Below are 21,992 nucleotides of genomic sequence, written 5' to 3' on the forward strand. Positions count from 1 at the left end.
ATTACGTGTTTAATAACAAGCAGCCCTTAAGGAATTCAATTGATTTTTGTGAGATTTTAAGCTAATTTAATCTTCAACCAAATCAAGCAATATGCTCTTTTGATGTGATTAATATGTACCCAAATATTCTGACTAGTGACACAGTTAACATCATCTATGATAACATCTATAAACATAGTGGCCTCAGTAGAAAGGAGATCGATGAATACATGAAACTACTGAACTTTGTTCTGGACAACAATTATTTTACATTTAACAAAAAAAATGTATAAACAGAACGATTCCGCAATGGGTGACCCAATATCGGGCATCCTAGCTGACATTTACATGGACTCAATTGAACACACAAAAATAAAAACTAATATTAAAGGGATTTGCTTATGGTTGAGATATGTGGATGATACATTCGTAATGATTGATAAAGATGTTACCAATAGTAGCAAAATTTTGGAAAAATTAAACAATATCGACCCTAACCTGAGTTTTACTAAGGAAGATGAAGACAAGGGTTCCTTAAATTTTCTAGACATAACAGTTACACGAACCAATAACACTTTTGAATTTCAAATATATAGAAAGCCTACACATTCTCCGATAACTATAAATAATTCCTCACTACACCCTGGCTCCCAGAAACAAGCATTGTTTCATAGTTTAATTTATAGATCACTAAGAATCCCTCTTTCCCCTACTAACTCAAGGAATGAGTTGAACTACATAAGAAACCTGGCCAGACTTAATGGGTTTAAGGTCGAGATGGTAAACCACTTAATTCACAAAATCAAAAATAAGTTATCCACGAATCTCATACCCCGACAAACCAAAAAGAACTAAGTACGCCACTTTCGCTTCTAGTAGCCCAGTGGTCCACCAAATTGCGAATACTTTCAGTAAGCATAATATGAACGTAGCCTTTCGAACAATTAACACAACTCAAAACATATTTTTTAATCATAATAAGATTAATTACGACAATAACAGATATTCAGGTTCAGGAGTTTATAGATTAACATGTTCTCAGTGTGGAAAATCTTATGTTGGACAGACTGGGCGCAGCTTTTATATAAGGTACATGGAACATTTCAATGCCGAAAAACATAATAAATACTCGACAATGAGCACCCACATGAAGGAAACTGGACACCAGTTCATTACAATAGAAAAAGATCTCACAATAATTAGGAATACAGGCAAAGGTAAACTTCTGAATGAATTAGAGAGTATTTACATTTTCTTGAACGGACATATAATAAAGATCATAATCTTAATGACGGCACGGAAGTCAGAAGTCCGCTACATATTTTAATGCCTTATTGAATACGGTCAACCCAAACCATAGTAAAGTCCCTCAGATATTTAAATCCTTAGAATTAAAGACTCCCTCTATTTCGTTAAATACCAACGCCATACTTGCTCCTTCAAGTAACGCCCCTCCTATGCTGGCTACAACACGTGTGGCTCCGCCTACCAGTACTTCCTCTTCCCCTCAGCATTCCGCAACACCTGCACAGCGTCGATACTACACTAAAATAAAGGAACTTCAAACAGACTAACGCCGCAGATACATTAGGACATACATTACATCTTGAGAATAAGCAAGTACACATTAATCAACATACAGTTTTCAGTGATATATTCTCTGCCTAATTTCCTGTCGTCAAGTTAGCTTTCCGTTTCATTCCAGATTGACAACAGTGTTTACTACGGACATCCACGTCTACAGGAGACATTTCCTGCTTACACGAAATTGTCGTCCAGCCTACCTTCTTTTATTTGATATTTTAGCAGCGCTTTATGGCAAATTCTTCTATGTTTTTTAGCACTTCACGACATACCACGATTTTTATCCAACTTTCCAAGACGTCTTAAACTATACTGCCTTCAATTCAGCTACTTATTTCCATCTTTATTTTAAATATATTGGCCTCAAACATGAGCATATACTGTATCTTTTAACCGTCTTGTTCTTATCCTGTTGACTCCTTATTTTTCATATTCTGTTTTCCTAATGTAATATATATTGTTCAAGCTTTTCATCAAAAGATCCACTTCAGTGTCAGACATGGATTACTTTTTAAAAACAATGTTTGACTATTACTTTTAGATGAACATTTCAATTTTTCAATGTGATTTTAGTATAGTACTGTTTTATTCAATATTTTTGTACTGTAAACATTTTGCATCCACAGTATTAACACTTGTAAATATTCATCAAAATTTTACGTAAGTTACTATGACTCCTTAGACCATGTGTGTTTTAAGATTGATTGAGGCTGATGATGCCCAATAAATAGTGGGCAAAACATGTACCCTTCAAATTTCTGATAATTTCCATGTGTATTTAACCACACTACAGTGGAATAAATTTGTATTGAATAGGTGGTATTAAAATTACTCCTTGTATAAACTTTGTGATTAGCTATTTTTCAATATGGAATAATGACGAGAATAATGGTTTGTACTGGATACTGGCCGCACTTAAGCGACTGCAGCTATCAAGCTCGGTGAATAAAGGACTCAATGGGTCCACTTGTATCACTCCGATGGTTTGATCTATCAATTCTGATTGGGATACCCTGTCACTGATTTGCCGCTAGTATGTTAGCTATCAAATTTGTCATATCCGAGCGTCCCACGAAGCTTTCCAGATTCTCGATTAATTTCCTTCTACTGAGTGTCAAAACCTTTGGTGTAATCAATGAAGATTATATACTTCTTTCCGTGGGCTTGTATTCCTTCTTGTATGTCCTTTAGCAGACAGCTCGCCACTATCAGGGTAGATCTCACTTTCCGGAATCCAAAGTGAACATCAAGTAAAAGTGGTTCCATCAGGTTACTTGTTTTCTATGTTAATAGTTTGGTGACTATTTTAAATGCCATAGATTCCAGGGCTATACCTCTATAACATTCTGGCTTGCTTGTGCCCCTTGTCCTTTATAATGCAGCTTTATGACTGCCTTCTGCCATGCTTTGGGTATGTTACTGGATTCCACGCACTTGTTCATTAGCATTGCCCACACTGGTTCTAGATAGGCTAATGTAGCTTTTAGATGTTCTGCGCAGAGTCCATCTATTCCTGGTGCCTTGTTCACCTTGCTTGTTGAGATGGCCTTTCTCACTTCCTCGCTTGTGAAGATTGTAGTTCCTTCTATTATTTTCCTCTCCTCTAAATTTTTGTTTAAGAACTTGCTTTACGTCGCACCAATACAGATAGGTCTTATGGCGATGATGGGAGAGGAAATGGCTAGGAGTGGGAAGGAAGCGGCTGTGGCCTTAATTAAAGTACAGCCCCAACATTTGACTGATGTGAAAATGGGAAACCATGGAAATCAATCTTCAGGGCTGCCGACAGTGGGATTCGAACCTGCTATCTCCCGGATGCAAGCACAGAGCTGTGCGCCCGTAACTGCATAGCCAACTCACCCGGTTGATAGAAAAAGGGACAGAGAGGTAAAGTACGACTAACCTGGAATTTTTCTTTTTTCCAGGCTCTGTACAAGCTGAATTTTCAGGTTCATATGATTTTTCCGAAATGTTCTGATTACCTTGATCAATGGCTGAACGGTTAGCATGCCGGCCTTTGGTCAAAGGGGCCCCGGGTTCGATTCCCGGCAGGGTTGGGAATTTTAACCATAATTGGTTAATTTCGCTGGCACGAGGGCTGGGTGTATGTGTCGTATTGATCATCATTTCATTCTCATCACGATGCACAGGTCACCTATGGGAGTCAAATCAAAGGACCTGCATCTGGCGAGCCGAACTTGTCCTCGGACACTCCTGGCACGAAAAGCCATACGCCATTTCAATGGTCTCAGTCAACATTTTGAGTTCCACTTCTTGTCGATCATCTGCATCCAGATCTTCAATATCATCAGGGATATTCCCACATGAATTGTTGCAGTCGAGGCATAGGACGGAACATTTCAACCAGCTTTTATTCAAATATATCCCAAAAAACAAACTTAGGTTTATAATAAATTTTCAATTTCTTTTTTAAAAACTTTTTATTAGTACGGGAAAGTTAAATTTTTCCAATCAATCACGTAATGTCGTATATTCCTAATTTCAAGAGAAAAGAGTTTTCAGTTTCCATGGAATGCACCTCTGTTCTCCTTTTTGGCTAGATGTGAGCAAAAACCTAGGCTCTGTACAAATGAATCATGTTTCAACCGCTAGTAACATTATAGCTCATATGTATGTTCTTTGTTTATATCATAAATTTCACCCACCCACCCACCCACCGGATCTTTTTTGTTGAATATTTTGTCTACTTTCTGTATTTGTAAGTATTATTAAAAAAACACAAAACAGGTTTTTTAAAGTCCACATTTTGGAGGTTTTTCTCAAAATTTTGGAGGGTTGTGATAGGAATTTTTGGTAGAAAGCTAAAAATTTGGATTCAGCCACCCAAGAAAACAAATTTCCAGAACTACCATGAATTTTTCCAGGTAAAATCCCCTATTGCCTGAACTATTACGAGAATAGTAATGCTCCACTGGAGTTGTTATCCAGATTCAATCACATCACAAAAGAAACTGAATGATGGCAATTAAAGATGATGAGCGAAGGGAGTTTTCGCTGGTATGGACGTGTTGCCAGAACTGTGAATCGATGGCCATCAGCCATACAGGCAACTAAAGACTGCAGATCAATAATAGGCAAGTTGATGGTCAGTGTCCTAAAGATTCAGTTGACGGGTAATGTGAGGTCCTAACAGTGAACCCTGTATCCGCAGGATATGCAAAAATGAAGTAGAAAAGAGAGATAATGATGATAAAAATTTACCTTTATCCAGTGCCATTTTTAGAGTCTCAATTTCTTCAGCAAAACCAGAAACTCTATATAAACCTTCAGAATCCAGACCTCGTCTTTCAATTTCACCTATACATTTATCCACAACAAATGGGCGAGTTGTACGATGAGCTTTCACTAATGTCGTCAAGTCTATGCCAAAGACTCCTCGTAGCTGCTTTAAGTCTGGGCAACAGTCACAAGGTACCTTCTCAGAGCATTTACTATGAGCACTAAATCCACAATCTGAAACAACCAGGCAATACTTCAACATTATTTCTGTAGAATCATTAAAAACAAAACAAAAATTTAAAACATTCCAACTAGTCTTTTAAGAAATAAATTTTAGAATAGTTCAGATACTACAGGGTGGCACAAAAGTGAGTTTCTCTGAGCATTTATAACTGTCAGGTTCTTCATTCTGTCAAAACTAATCTATGAATAAAATTTAGAAAATACCTCAAAAAGAAAACATACGATTGTTAATTATAATAGAATGACATGTTTTGTTCTAGAAATAACATAATCACACTCTAATCAAATCAAGCACTATTGGAATGTTATAACATTAATGACATCCTCCTCATGTGCTTCTTGTTTTCTCACTGGTCCACCTAGAAGTGCGGCGTTGCAATATACGTTGGCACTGACGTTGCGCCAGCTGCTTATTTACTGTATATTTCCATTACATGTTCCGGTGACATTGTGGGTCTTCCCTAAGCTGTAATTTTTAAATTATTATTAGTTTTTCTTTTACTCTGGATTAATGTTTTATTTACTGATCTGCCTTTACATTCCATTTGTGTCTTGCCTTAGTGTAGCCTAGGGGTAACCTTTTCTTTTTACTTTTGGGCTCTTTTGGGGATAGCCATTTGATTTTCCTGCGCAAATCCTTATCTTTTTTCCTTTTGGAGATTACTGTTTTTTTCTTTTTTGTGTGTGTTTTCTCTGTGGTGCGTTTTATATTATTTTAAAATAAAATAGAAATATATCATTTCTGAGGCAGAGGGGATGTTCTGCCAATAGTTTTCTCCTGATAAAACAATGAGTAGGGACCCTAACCCTTCACTGGTACTGAAGTATGTAAATTGTATTATCCCAAGAATGTCGCTAGGAAGGAGGTATGTTGATAACCTTCACATACAATCATTTGTGAGTACGTTCCAAAGATAATTTATGGTCTATAAACTCTTCTCCTTGTTATAAATTTAGTTATTTATTTTTTTCATTAGAACCTTTGGTTTTTTCATAAACACATGTTTATGTCTTATCTCTTTCTTTCCTTTGCCAGTACAGTAGTAAGTTTAGGTTAGGTGTATATTACAGAGGAGAGAAGAAGTCCAACTTCGAACAGTACCTTGTTTGCTCCAATGGAAGATTTATCAGACCTGAATACTTCTCCAGCATATTGCCCCTCTGCGAACTAGACTCTGCTGTCTTCTAATTGATCACTTTATACTATCACAATCTCTCCTATTGCTTTTCTCTGTGTGTTATCTCTGCTATTTCTTAATGGAGTAACATAAAAGGACGGACAACAACTTAATAGTTGCTGGTAATTTCAATGCCCATGCATTAGAATGCGGCATGCCACAGACAGACTCTAGAGGGCAACTAACTATGGAGATGGCCACCAGATCAGGTCTAATGGTCATTGATGTTGGAAATGTGGCAACCTTTCAGCAACCAGGTTGTAAAGGAACTATACCGGATATGACTTTTGCTTTGGAGGACACTGTGTCAAAAATTAATGGACGGTGAGTGATTGAGGAATACACCGGAAGTGATCACCAGGACATTATTTTTTGGGTTCTTAATAAAGCTCCACAGCTAAATATTGCACTGTGTAAATCAACACGGTGGAATATAGATAGTAGGGACAGAAATAAATTTCTTGGGGTTTTAAAGAAGGGAATGGAGAGTATAACAGAACAATGTTATGGCTGCAAGGGAAATGAAATAAAGTGGCCGAGAAATGTGTTGAACTCTCCAAGCAGCTCATTCAGAGAGCATGTGATTTGTCTCTGACCCAAAACACACCATGAAACAGAAAACGTTCAGTGTACTGGTGGACCAAAGAAATTGCTGAACTGAAATGACGTTATATGCGAATTAGACTGAGGACACAGAAAGTGCGAGTCAGCCAAGACAATACCTCACTCACAGAGAAGATAAGTCAGCGAAGAAAGAAATTAAAAATACAATTACAAGGTGTGAAGTCGATAAATGGTGGAAAATGGCTAATGAAGTGGATGACGACCCATGGCGACTAGGTTATAAGATCGTTATGAAGAAACCTGGGAATCTCTCAAATCCCATTATGTACTAAAAAACCGCAGAGGATATAGTGAGCACACTATTCCCAGATCTACCTGATAGTATTGATGACGAAGACGAGAAGGACATAGATGATATAACACTTTTTCCATTAGAAGAGTTGACGACAGCGATTAGGTCCGTTAGAAATAAAATAAACAGGCTCCAGGACCAGATGGCATTCCAGCAGAGATACTAGATAACAGAATTCTGTCCACAGCTGCTGCTAGAAATGTACAACTGCCTGATATTGGGGGGGGGGTTAGTGCTTGCTGGAAAATAGTTCAATTAGTTTTAATAAGCAAAGGGAAGTCTGGAGGCTATAGGCCTTTATGTATGCTGGATACTGCTGGAAAAGGCTTAGAGAAACTTCTGCAGCCAAGACTCTCAGCATTCCAATCAGCTGGCGATCATCTCATCGTCAACACGGATTTCGACGAGGACAATCAACAATTGTTGCAGTACAAGAAGTAGTGAACACAGCAAAAAGCACACACAAACGGGTAATCATCATTCTCGAAAAGTGACTCTTCTTGTGACCTTGGATGTTAAGAATGCTTTCAATTCAGCAAGGTGGAATGACATGTTGGAAGCGCTTCAAGAAACCTTCAAACAACCGGAGTATCTCATGTGCATAATGAGAAGCTATTTGAAAGATCGCACTCTATTATACAGAAGACAGAGAATGAAACGTCTCACAGCTGGTGCATCACAAGGGCCTATCCTTGACCAAATTAAGCATGAAGGCCTTATTAATATAATGGAAAATTGCTCCATTCATCTAGAGCAATATTTCAATCTCAACGACATATCTGAAAAACCGAACACCTTATTCGATCTCATAATTCCGATCTTTGATAAACAAAAATTAAGTAGCCAGAACCCTCTCCTTTGTAATACTTTCAATTACCCCTCCAGCACCTATCTACCCTCCAAACCCCTGAGTCCCACCTTAGACAACCATGCCCCCCACTGCCCGCCTCTCCTCTCCTTTCACTCACGTCTGCACACTGACATGCTATTGTGGTTTCTATTACAGCACCAGCAACATACCATGGGCTCCACAACTAGGGGCGAGTCTCATATCAACACAGCCATACTTTCCCATTTTTCAACCTACAGCGCTAATTGTATGTTATAGTCTTGTTCAGACATGTTCATGGCTTTGATTTGAATTGGAAAACAAACTTCACTCAAATTTGTACTTCCTTCTAATACATCAAGACATCCCTAATGGAATGTCACATGGTTCCATTCTACTCTAAATTAAGTAAGTCAATTTCGATAAACTGTTTTATGACAAAAATCATCCATGTGACTCTGTACTACATCAATTTAAAACCACAAGCCTAAAAAATGTGTAACCTCACTTAATGTATTACCAGAACTGTTTATGATAATGATGATGATTGTTGTTTAAAGGAGCCTGACAGCTGGGTCATTGGCCTCTAATGGTACAAGGTGCAACAAAATGAAACGATAATTAAAACTTCAAAATGTATCTACCGACTAGAATCTAAAACAAATGAAGATGAAAAAATGACCATGAATCCAAAACAAGCAGTGGATCCAATTCACAATGCCTTATTTCTTGAGATGATGCTTGTTGTCTAAAGGAGTCAAAAATCCAGGTCACTGGCCCCTCATAAGAGTACTAATCACAGATATTGTAGACCTATGGTTTATCACACACAATGACACCACTCACAAGTAACACAGACCCATAGTGTTTTTCACATACGGGTAGTACTCACAATCACAGGCACCGGCTTGAACTGTGGTGTTCCCCACATAACGACACTAATCACAGGTCACGTATATTCATGGTGTTGCTCACAAAGTAGTACTAATCATAGGCAATGTAGACCCATGGTGTATCACACACTACAGTACCACTCACAGGCAACACAGACCCATGGTGTTCCTCACATCGTGGTACTAATCACGGGCAATGCTCGAACCTATGGTGTTTCTCACTAATCACACGGAGCCTAGACCCATGGTCTTCCTCATATAGTGGTACTACTCACAGGTAACACAGACCCATTGTGAAGTCAGTGGAACCAACACATTCAAGCGCAGCGCTCAGCACCTATTCCCACTAGACAGGAGTAAAATCATGGCTGAGAAATGATATAATGGATGCAGAAATTTTCTCACGGAACTGGAGGGTGTATCGTAGAGATAGGATAGGAAAGGTAGGAGGGGGAGTATTCATTCTCGTGAAAGAAGAATTTGTAAGCTACGAAAAAGTTAAAGATGACAAGCACAAAATTCTAGGGGTAAGGCTCATTTCTAAAGATAATAGGCAGCTAGATGTCTTTGGAGTGTACAGACCAGGAAAGGGTAGCGCAGATGCTGATTCAGAATTATTTGATAAGATAATCAGCTATGTGGGAAATGATAAGGAAAGGAACGTGATCATAGCAGGTGATCTCAATTTACCAAATGTCAATTGGGAAGGTAATGCGAACGGCAGGAAGCATGACCAACAAATGGCAAATAAGTTAATATGGGAAGGGCACCTGATTCAGAAAGTGATGGAACCAACTAGAGGGAAGAATATTCTGGATGTGGTGCTGGTAAAACCAGATGAGCTCTATAGAGAAACCGAAGTAATAGATGGTATTATTGATCACGAAGCTGTTTTTGTGGTAATTAAAAATAAATGTGAAAGAAAGGAAGAGATTAAAATTAGGACTGTTAGACAGTATCGCATGGCTAATAAAACATGCATGAGGGAGTTTTTAATAAGCAACTATGATCGGTGGAAAACGGTAAATAAAAATGTAAACAGACTCTGGGATGGGTTTAAAGCAATTCTTGAGGAATGTGAAAATAGGTTTGTACCTTTAAACGTGGTAAGGAATGGTAAAGATCCACTATATTATAACTGGGAAGTAAAGAGACTAAGAAGGAGGTGCAGGTTGGAAAGAAATAGAGTTAGAAATGGCTGTGGAAGTAAGGAGAAATTGAAGGAACTTACTAGGAAATTGAATCTAGCAAAGAAGTCAGCTAAGGATAACATGATAGCAAGCATAATTGGTGGCCACACTAATTTTAGTGAAAAATGGAAGAGTATGTATAGGGACTTTAAGGCAGAAACAGGTTCCAAGAAGAACATTCCAGGAATAATTAATGAACAAGGGGAGTGTGTAAGTGAGGATCTTCAAAAGGCAGAAGTATTCAGTCAGCAGTATGTAAAGATTGTTGGTTACAAGGATAATGTCCACAAGGATAATGTCCAGATAGAGGAGGTGACTAATACTAAAGAAGTATTAAAATTTACCTATGACAGCAATGACATTTACAGTAAGATACAAAAGTTGAAAACTAGAAAAGCTGCTGGAATTCATAAGGTTTCCAGGGATATACTAAAGACAATGGGTTGGGATATAGTACCATATCTGAAGTACTTGTTTGATTTTTGTTTGCATGAAGGAACTTTACCAAATGAATGGAGAGTTGCTATAGTAGCCCCTGTATATAAAGGAAAGGGTGATAGGTATAATGCTGAAAATTACAGGCCAGTCAGTTTGACATGCATTGTATGTAAGCTTTGGGAAAACATTCTTTCTCATTATATAAGACATGTTTGCAAAATTAATAATTGGTTTGACAGAAGGCAGTTTGGGTTTAGGAAAGGTTATTCCACTGAAGCCCAACTTGTAGGATTCCAGCAAGATATAGCAGATATCCTGGATTCAGGAGGTCAGTTGGACTGTATTGCGATTGACTTATCTAAGGCATTTGATAGGGTAGATCATGGGAAACTACTGGCCAAAATGAGTGCAATTGGACTTGACAAAAGAGTGACTGAATGGGTGGCCCTGTTTCTAGAAAATAGAATTCAGAGAATTAGAGTAGGTGAAGCTTTATCTGTCCCTGTAAAAATTAAGAGGGGAATTCCTCAAGGCAGTATTATTGGACCTTTATGTTTTCTTATATATATATATCAATGATATGTGTAAAGAAGTGGAATCAGAGATGAGGCTTTTCGCAGATGATGTTATTCTGTACAGAGTAATAAATAAGTTACAAGATTGTGAGCAACATCAAAATGACCTCGATAGTGTTGTGAGATGGACAATAGGTAATGGTATGATGATAAATGGGGATAAAAGTCAGGTTGTGAGTTTCACAAATAGGAAAAGTCCTCTCAGTTTTAATTACTGCATTGGTGGGGTGAAAGTTCCCTTTGGGGATCATTGTAAATACCTAGGTATAAATATTTGGAAAGATCTTCATTGGGGTAATCGCATAAATATGATTGTAAATAAAGGGTACAGATCTCTGCACACGGTTATGAGAGTATTTAGGGGTTGTAGTAAGGATGTAAAGGAGAGAGCATATTTGTCTCTGGTGAGACCTCAACTTGAGTATGGTTCCAGTGTATGGGACCCTTACCAGGATTACTTGATTCAGGAACTGGAAAAAATCCAAAGAAAAGCAGCTCGATTTGTTCTGGGCGATTTCCGACAAAAGAGTAGCGTTACAAAATTGTTGCAAAGTTTGGGCTGGGAAGACTTGGTAGAAAGGAGACGAGCTGCTTGACTAAGTGGTATGCTTACAAGTGATGAAAATCATTTTTCGTCCGTATTGAAAGTTTCATAAACTGTATATAGGATAATATCTTTTGTTTATTTCCACCTATTCAATACATTACAAGAAGTTGGCATTTACTTTAAAACATTATTCAGATGAGACATGTTTCGCCTCTCACTGTGAGGCATCTTCAGTCATTATCAAAAACCTTATTATTTTACCAGGCATCTGGTTAAAGATATTCAAAAAAGTGTTTGATGATTATAAGAGAGGTAAGATTTACGTTAGTTATAAACATGTTCATGAAGTAACTAAAAATCTAATATATTGATAAAAACATATGTAGTTCTTTGTTGAATAGGACTTGTTTGATTGTACTATAGTAAAAGAAGGTGGCTTGAAGCCGTAGTCATTAAAAGATGTCTAATATATAGTGGAAGGCATAGAATATCAGTTCTATGAGAATATACATTACATTCAAATGATACTAAAAACTAGTGGATTCAAAGGTAGTACATATAAAATGTTCAATGAAATAACTATAGATCTAATAAAATGATAAACACATATGTAGTTCTTTGTTAATTAGGACGTCGTAAGAATGTACGGCTTAAAGCCGTAGACATTAGTAGATGTCTAATACATAGTGGAAGGCATATGAAATCAGTTCAATGAGAATATATAATACAAACAATTGATACATATTCACATGACGCCTTCATTTTTAAATGTACCTCTTATGAATCTACCAGTTTTTATGTACTACATATGTTTTTATCAATATATTAGATTTTTAGTTACTTCATGAACATGTTTATAACTAACGTAAATCTTACCTCTCTTATAATCATCAAACACTTTTTTGAATATCTTTAACCAGATGCCTGGTAAAATAATAAGGTTTTTGATAATGACTGAAGATGCCTCACAGTGAGAGGCGAAACATGTCTCATCTGAATAATGTTTTAAAGTAAATGCCAACTTCTTGTAATGTATTGAATAGGTGGAAATAAACAAAAGATATTATCCTATATACAGTTTAAGTGGTATGCTCCGAGCTGTCAGTGGAGAGATGGCGTGGGAGGACATCAGTAGACGAATAAGTTTGGATGGTGTCTTTAAAAGTAGGAAAGATCACAATATGAAGATAAAGTTGGAATTCAAGAGGACAAATTGGGGCAAATATTCGTTTATAGGAAGGGGAGTTAGGAATTGGAATAACTTACCAAGGGAGATGTTCAATAAATTTCCAATTTCTTTGCAATCATATAAGAAAAGGCTAGGAAAACAACAGATAGGAAATCTGCCACCTGGGCGACTGCCCTAAATGCAGATCAGTAGTGACTGATTGATTGATTGATTGATTGATTGATTGATTGATTGATTGACCATGCGCCTGCTCCCCTGCCTTGGTGGGATGCACACGATGGTACAAATCTCAGGCAATGCCCAGACCCATGGTGTTCCTCATACAATGGTACTGCTCTTCGGTAATGTAGACCCATACTGTTCCTCATATGGTGGTACTAATCGCGAGTAACATCGACCCATGGTGTTCCTCACGTGATGGTACTAATCGCAAGTAATCTCATGGTTCCAATTTCATCGTCCCTTGGGCACCCCTTTTAGTTTCTTCTTATGACAGGCAGGGTATACCGTGGGTGTAGTTTTTGTCTGCGTCTCCCACCCACAGGGGGTACAAGAATTATAATGTAATTTTAATTCTACTCTAAATGAGCTATAGCTAGCTATGTATTATGATGCATAGTTCTATTCATGTCATTCTGAGCTAACCTATATTAAACTACAAGTTTAAGAAAGTGAAGCTGCACTTAATGTTTCGGCAGGAATATATGTAATTTTCATCCGACAATGTATAACAATAAGACTTTCAATTTTAATTTGTTGTACAACCTTATTTCAACATTCATATGTTTCTATAACATGACTTGTCAAGTTTATACATTTTAGGCTGAAGATGATCTCATGGGAAGATCGAAACTAGTCCCAACTTAATGTAGCCTTTTCATTAGTAAAGTATTGACTACGTGGAACCATCCTAGCTTTTCAATTTGTAATTTGTATTTCAATACGGATCAATGAAATTATTGCTTATGACAGGAATGCTACACCCAGTGAGTAGGAAGACAGTGATAATAGTGCTGAAGTTAGACCTCGCATGAGTAATGACACTGACAGATGTGTGCTAAGTAACTCAAGACCAAGTTCAGAAGAAAGTGATGATCACGCTAACTGAACGCAGATATCCGAAGCAAGTAAGCCACAGTTTTCTCACAGTTTTCTTTCATGGAATCCCTAGGACCTAAACACTGCCTTTCCCCTAATTCAAAACCAGTGGCCTATTTTCATTTGTTTTTAGGTAGCCTCTAAAGGTAACCCGTCTGCAGTGCCGGCATAACCACCAGCATCAATCGCCAAGCCGGTACGTTTCTATTTAGCTTTAGAAACACAGGGCTCTGAATGCTTTAAAGCAGCAGCGGCATTGCTGATGAAAGTGATGATAATGATGCTTGTTGTTTAGACGGACCTAACATCTAGGTCATCGGCCCCTAATGGTACCAAATGAGATGAAATGTAATGACAATTTAAAAGTTCTAAATCATCCACTGACCAGAATAAAAAAACGTGATGAAGAATGAATGGTTGGATAAGAATTTAAAACAATCAGTGGATCCAACCCACAATGCCCCACCGTCCGAGAAACTATCATAAATAATAGTATTACTGACCAAGGGACTGCTTCTGAAGCACAAGTCTGAATCAAGGATGCTTGTTGTCTAAAGGGGTCCAAAGTCCAGGTCAACGGCCCCTCATAAAGGTACTTATCGCTAGTAAAGTAGAACCATGATATTTGTTATGCTGCAGTACTAATCAAAAATAGCATAGACTGATGGTGTTCCACACATAATGGTACTACACACAAGTATTGGACGTAGTACAGGTAACACAGAACTATGGTGTTTCTCACATAATGGCGCCATTTATAGGAAACGCAAACCCCATGGTGCTCCTCACCTAGGTGTACTAATCATGGGTGCCAGTATTCCCATGATGTTCCTCACATAGTGGTACTTATCACAGGCAAAGCCCTGCCCTGTGGTGTTTCTCACAATGGTAATAATCACGGGTAATGGAAAACCCATACTGATTCACCTTCTGTTGCTACTAATCACAAATGTGTACCTAACATAGTGGTACTACTCGCAAGTAAAGGCAACCCATCGTGTTCCCTGCGTGATGGTACTAATCACAAGTAGTTTCATGGTTCTAATACAATCATCCCTTGGTTGCCCCTTTTAGTCGCCTCTTACGAACGGCAGGGGATACCATGGGTGTAATCTTTGTCTGCATCCCCCACCCACAGGGGGCGGCATTGCTACATATATCACCTTGACGCTTTAAAGCGGTAGTGGCAGTGAACGTGTTAAAACACCAAACCGACAATCAAGTCATACTGGTGTGTCAATTTTTCACCCCTGGTATCAGCAAATGTTTACTAGAACTAGATTTGAATCAATACACAGTTTCTTCCATTTAGTCAACAAATAGTAAACTGGCCAAGAACAATGAACTGAATTACAATCCATGCAGTAAATTTCAACCTTCAGTAAATCATGTGAACAATTTTTTCAATACTTTTACAACCCTCACCAGTTAATGTCAGTTGATGAAAGCTTGATATCTAGCCAAGGTCATACTCAACTGTTGCAATATATTCCAGACAAACATCACCACAAGTTGGGGATCAAACTCTTGGTTCTTTGTGATTCAATTTCAAAATAAACACCACCACAAATGGAAGCTTAAACTTTGGGCTCTTTGTAAGTCAATTTCAAACTACTGGTACTGTATGAATTTTCATTGCCAATAAAGGAGCAGAACCTATGGAAGATAAATGTTAAAGAGAAAGGGTTTCACTGTGGTAGTGAAGCTGTTCAATTTGTGCAGCCTTTTTAACAAGATTACCACATATTCACAGACAACTTTTTTTTTTTTTTTTAAAGTGTTCCTCTTACTAATTACCTTTACAGTGAAAGTACTTTTTTTTTCTTACCAGGACTCTGAGGCATAATAGTAAAGGCATTTCAAAAGAACCGACATAAAAACTAGGCGTAGGAAGGAAGATATGCATGAGGAAAGGCAACACTGCCTGTCTGGCTTACAGGGAGAAGAAATCCAAGAAATTCCCTGTAATTTTACTATCTACAAACACACACACACTTACGATAAAATATTGGAAAAAGGTGGGATTCAATATATTTTCCAGAATTACATTCAATGCATACACAAAGAAAACTGTAAACATGATTTCAAAATACTGCCAAACTACCAGTTTCTTGTCTCAGTAACTGAAGATATATCAAAAGTATGGTTCCAGGAGCAGAAGAAATCAGCATCGGTTAGACCTTTAAATTGTGATTTTTGAGGACCTATAGAACTTACTAACTCCCAAAAAGAAAAAAATTGGTCATGCAGTAAGACAGGAGGAGTTAGAGAAAAATCAAGAACTGTGTGAACCAAATGTCAAGAAGGATGCCATTGCAAAACATGTTAATAATAAATTTTCTAAAGTGTGGAAAACAAAATGGAAACACAATTTTGAACATTATTAAGTCAATTTCAGTGTGAGTGTAATAGGAAAGGTACTCCAGGAGAACAGAGATTTTATTTTGAGAAACAAGAATTACATTTAAATGCTATAGAATAACCCTGCTTTAATAGGAGAGTTCCTAGTTTTTCAGAAACTGGACCGTCCTTCAGTCTGCAGGTAATAATTATTTTAATGTACCTTAGTTTGTAAAATTAGATATTGTGTATGGAGTCTGTATTTATGTAACAAAACCTAGCATGTTTTTCTGTTATACTTGTAGGCTGATGACTCAAATCCCAAAATTGGATTAATTGGTGGCAAAAACTACATTTAAAACTTAGCATAATCTATATATATATATATATATATAAAATAAGTGTTTTGTTTGTACATTGCTCAGAATTTAAAAAGAATGCTATTTTTGTACCGACATGTCCACAGTAACAAGGAAATGCACTTTTTAACTTTCCATCTTTTTCGTCTGTATGTATATATGTATGCACGCGCCTCACGAGAAAATAGCTGAAAAGAATTTAATGAAAACTGCTATGTAAAGTCAGGGAATGAGCCACTACAATCTAGGCTATAAATCATTTTATGCACGCTGAGTAAAAAGGTAGTTTAGGGGAAGGCCTAAAATTTTCTTCTCAAATATTGATGTTGTTAGTGGTCCTATCGATAAATACTACATAACTAAAGTTACAGAGAATTAACTTTCCAATCATTTATGTCTTATACATGTTTACCATAATGCTATGATAACAGAGATATTCATGAATTTGTATCTTTGTTGCAAAGTCCACATCAACGCCAGGCGACGAGAAAATGGGTAAAAAGAATTGAATGAAAATCGGTATGTAGAGTCAGGGAATAAGAAGCTACAGTCTAGGCTATAAATAATTTTATTCACCCTGGATGAAATGGTATTTTAGGGGAAGGCGCCTAAAATTTAATTTTTAAAAAGATCTATGTTATTGGTCCTATCAAAAAGTACCACATAACAAAAGTTATAGATACTACAATTTTTGATCATTTGTGTTATATTCAGTTTTACTGTACTGACTATGACAATGGTAGTATTTCAGAGTTGGAAGAAAACTAAATATGAAGGCCTACAATATCGAAAGCTCATCAAATTGATCAACAATAACATTACATTGACCACTGTTTGTTGTGATGTTCTTTGTCTCATGCTGCCACTCGTCTCCGATAGATGGGATTACTGCTGCGTACCGAGTATAACAACCTGCCTAAATATAGGTGGGAAATAGCTGGGAAATTAGGTAACTTTCTTCTTTAGCATGCCCTTCCTCTGGTTCATACATTTTCTGATACTGCTGGTACATAACACACAGGTTCATCATAATATCCAGCTGTTCGATCCCTACTTTGAGGCACCAGTGTGCACACTTAATGAAATAATGGCAGGGTGGAATGAAAACATTCGGCAGCAGCAGAAGTAGTAGTAGTAGTAGTAGTGGTAGAAGAGGAGTGTTCACTGTTAAATCGGCAGCATAGTACTGTTTGTTAATAGTGTGAAAATGTGTGGTTTTTCATTTGATCGAGTATTTCACATGATGGCACTGCTTTTAATCGTGACATTCCTACTGACGTCATTTTAATGACCCATGTCTACCATTATAATGAAAACTTCCCAACTTGATTGTGAAAATTCCCCTAACCCAGTCTTCACATGAGAAAAGACGTATGGTGACTTCCCCTTCGCATTTCTGGGGTAACCTTAAGAGTTATGCAATTTAATACAATCTTACTCACAACGTGTACACTACCTAACCTAGAATTCTGTATACAGTGTAGAATTCTGTAGCATAGTGCTGGGCAAAACAGTTGCACAGACAACGGTTGTTGCCAAAACCGTTGCGTGCAGACAACTGTTGTATAAAACAGTTGCAAAATAATGTACTTCTACTGAACAAATGAGCGACTGCACAGTAACGCCTCACGTCTTTACTTGTACTGGCCAGTCAGTGATGTATATCATTCTATCCAATATAAATAAAAACTCATATAAAGGAATGGAATTAATTTACGAATTTCAGTCATACAGTATAACAATTGGATATATAAAGATTACAACACGACCAAGAATGGAGTTTTCCAACCAACCTGAGCCGAGAAAAAGTTGTCTTACAAAATTGATAACAGCTCTTTTTTTGGGGGGGGGGAACATAAAATTATTAAATTTATAAATAATGCATAAAACATTACATTGTATATTGTGTTAAAATTTGGATTCGATCTGATGACGTGTTTTGAGAAATAATTTCTTAAACTTGACGTATGGTTGAAACACGTTTAAAAACGGGCACTTCCTGCGTTCCATTTGCCATAAAATTATTAAAGTACAAATTACCGGTAAAAATTCCAAACGTCCGTGACTAAAGTGAAATAAAACGAGGAAAATTATGGTGTGATTGGATTTTTATAGGCCTATTGGTTACATCATAAACAACCTCCAAACTCGAATGAGCATAATAGTTTGGTCCGAGAAGTCCCCGTACTCCTAGTTTCATACGTTCATATTATTATTTTGTTATATTATGGCATGGACAATTGAGTTTGTATAATTGGGGAATTCAATAGTTGTTCAATTGGTATTGGTATCCCTGCTGCTAGCGTTGTTGTCAGTCTCGTTTCAATTGTTTAGTCAAGGCGGACGTGAACGGACACAGCTACACTGTTGAGGAGCGATTAGTGGCGTGTGTCTGGGTGCACGAACGAGCACATACGAGGCAAACAATGACAGTGATAATGAGTGCATTTAGAGATCGCTTTGGCAAACCACCACCTCATGAAGCTACTCGGCTTGATTGAGAAACGTGCGTTTGCTTCAGGCAGTGTCAAAGACAGGCCGCGTAGTGGACGTAAGAAGACGCGGGAAGAAACGTGTGCCGCCGTCGCTCAATCAATTGAGCAGTCTCCATTGAAATCCATTCGCAAAAGAGCAGCTGAACTTCAAGTACCGCGGTCAACGATGCATGACCACATTAAGAGAGATTTGAAAATGAAAGAATTTAGTAGTGGTGGGCAGTCTGAGACGAGGTCTCGAGATTTCTCGAGACTAACGCAGGTACTATTTCTCGCGAGAAATTTCGAGAGATCTCGAGAGTGGTGTGCCCGGATTGTGTGACGAGCAGGTGTCGCAGGTCTACAGGTAGTCGGAGCTGAATGTTGTTTGAGCCGAGTATGTTAGCCAACCACGTGCCCTCTCAATTTCGGAAACACGTGTCAACAAGCGACTAAGACGTTCATTTCTACCGAGGTCTATTTTGACGCAGTATAACATAATTATAAAGGATACGAAGTCTGGCATTGTATGCGCTAGTAGGTACACGAATGAGTGGTTTAAGTACAGAACCTGACGGCTACTGTAGGTACAGGTACCTGGATACTAGAAGCGTGCATTTTTCGAACTCGAGACGAGGCATGATGCGCCTTGCTGCATATGCAACCACCATTACGCATGAGTGGAATGTGTAATCTAAAATGCTTCAGTTTGCTCCAATTCTTTCGACTGGTAGGTGTACATCGTTATCAGACCCCACATTCAATAACATATGACCACTGCTTGTGTTTACCGATATTTTGGTGACGAAGGAAATAATTTCTTACAATGTTATAGAGTATTCGCGTCATAATTAGGTACTTCGACATATGACGGTGCAATGTAATATTGTGTCTAGTTGTACGCGACAACTTGAAGACGATGTCCGAAACGCAACGTAAGTCGTGGATGTCGGTTATTTGGAAAAGATGTCACATAGCACAGCCCGCTGTGTTGCTTATTCAAAAGAAGTGAAATATGTCGGTAGAAATACTTCTGGGATGATCCGATACTTAAAAACACATAATATAAATGAAAAGGAATAGTCACAGAACATCTCCGGCCCGGTCTGAATCACAAGAAGCTACCCTGCCGACAACGATTGTGAGGCATCCAGGTAGGTTTACATCCTAATAATAGTTATTAACAAATTATACGGGTTATTCAGCTAAGAACGCCACCTGACATAACTCTTGAACAGTTTAAGATACTGGCATTCTGTCTTCACTTTCGTTAATGGTATTAAGGAGCTCATAGTTCAACATGCAGTGCTTTCCTAGGCTTTTAACAAAATTTATCGTCACACACGTTTCCATATGAGAACTGCTGATGACAACTATCAAACTTACACTTGTAGTTACTGGGACGTCGCACAGGTCGCAACACACGAGAATCGGTCTCGGGAGCATTGCCCATCAACCCTGCTGAAAGAATTGGAGCAAAGTCGGGCATTTTAGGTTACACGTTCCACTCACGTGTAATGGGGGTTGCATATGTAGCAAAGCACATCTTCCCCGTCTCAGGTTCGAATAATGCACGCCTCTAGTATCCAAGTAGGTGTACATCCTATCTACAGTTATTCACAAATTATGCATGGTTATTCAGCCAAGATGTCCACCCCAAATAAGTCGTGAACAGTTTAAGATACTGACATTTTGTTTTCACTTTCGTTAATGGTATTAAGGGGTTTATAGTTGAACATGTAGTACTTTTCCAGGCATTTGACAAAATGTATTAGCACACGCGTTTTCATATGGGAACGTTATTTCACGCCATAACTTACAATGATATACTATCAAGTTTACAGTCGTCGTTACTGGTACATCGCGCAGCTTGCACTACAGGAGGATCGGTCTCGAGATTCTCGCGAGAGTCTCCAGATTTGCGACGTCAGTCTCGAGAGTCTCGAACGAGAGCGTTGCACATCACTAAAATTTAGGCCGATGCATATGAATGAATTATCTGACAATGACATGGAACAACGAGTGCAGCCTGCAGTGCTTTGTTGGCACAACTCCCAACTGCCGTGTCTCGCTCAAGAGTGTTATTTTCTGATGAATTTGCGATATATCGCAGTTCACATAGGAGGAATGTGGTTTTCTGGTCTAAGGAAAATCCTTATGTGCAAGAGTTGGAAAGGAACCCCCCTCGCGTTATAGTATGGGCCGGGATATCATCACGTCACTTGTGCGGGCCGTATTTTTTTATGGGTATGTCAATGGAAAACCTTATTTGCATATGTTACAATCTTGGTTAATACCTCAACTTCAAGACAAAGGAATCATGGGACATGTGTGGTTACAGCAAGATGGGGCTCCAACACATTTTGCTATTCAGGTGCGCGAGTTCCTTGATGAACAATTTCAAGGCCGCTGGATTGGCCGTGGCTCGCCAACATCTCCAGCCCCACTGAAATGGCCACCACGAAGCCCGGATCTTACCACGCCAGACAACTCATTATCGGGAATAATCAAGTCCAATATGGCTCAACGTCGGTAAACGACTAATGAAGAATTGCGCCAAAGTGTGGAGGAAGCCTTTCGTTCCATAACTCCTGAGATGCTCTGCAGGATGTCAATGAGAACTTGGAGATGGATAGAACTCTGTTTAAGGCATGATGGTGCACACACAGATTCCCTGGAATCAGTTTTTATATGTAAGTACTCCACTATAACATGAAACTAGGGGTACGGGAACTTCTCGGACATCCTGTATTATACTATTTTTTTCTAACACTCTTCTAACCTACTATACATTGTTACCTACTCAGACTATTGGAAATGTGGGCTAGAGGAATTTAAAATTACCGTGTTCTTGAATCGTACCTACTCCCCGACTGAAATTCTTAAAAATCTACCACCGTACATAACACAGATATTACAA

At 38.1% G+C, this 21,992-nt stretch overlaps 1 protein-coding gene across 2 annotated transcripts in view; it reads right to left on the bottom strand.

The window, feature by feature from the left end:
• RhoGAP5A (Rho GTPase activating protein at 5A) overlaps positions 1-21,992 on the bottom strand; it is a 335,224-nt gene that overhangs the window by 198,568 nt on the left and 114,664 nt on the right. For both annotated transcript variants that reach the window (XM_068230716.1, XM_067158364.2), the window contains exon 5: positions 4,786-5,037. In XM_068230716.1, coding sequence (XP_068086817.1) covers positions 4,786-5,037 — 252 coding nt within the window. The remainder of the gene's footprint in view (positions 1-4,785; positions 5,038-21,992) is intronic.

Source organism: Anabrus simplex, chromosome 1, assembly GCF_040414725.1.
Source record: "Anabrus simplex isolate iqAnaSimp1 chromosome 1, ASM4041472v1, whole genome shotgun sequence".
Lineage (NCBI taxonomy): Eukaryota > Metazoa > Arthropoda > Insecta > Orthoptera > Tettigoniidae > Anabrus > Anabrus simplex.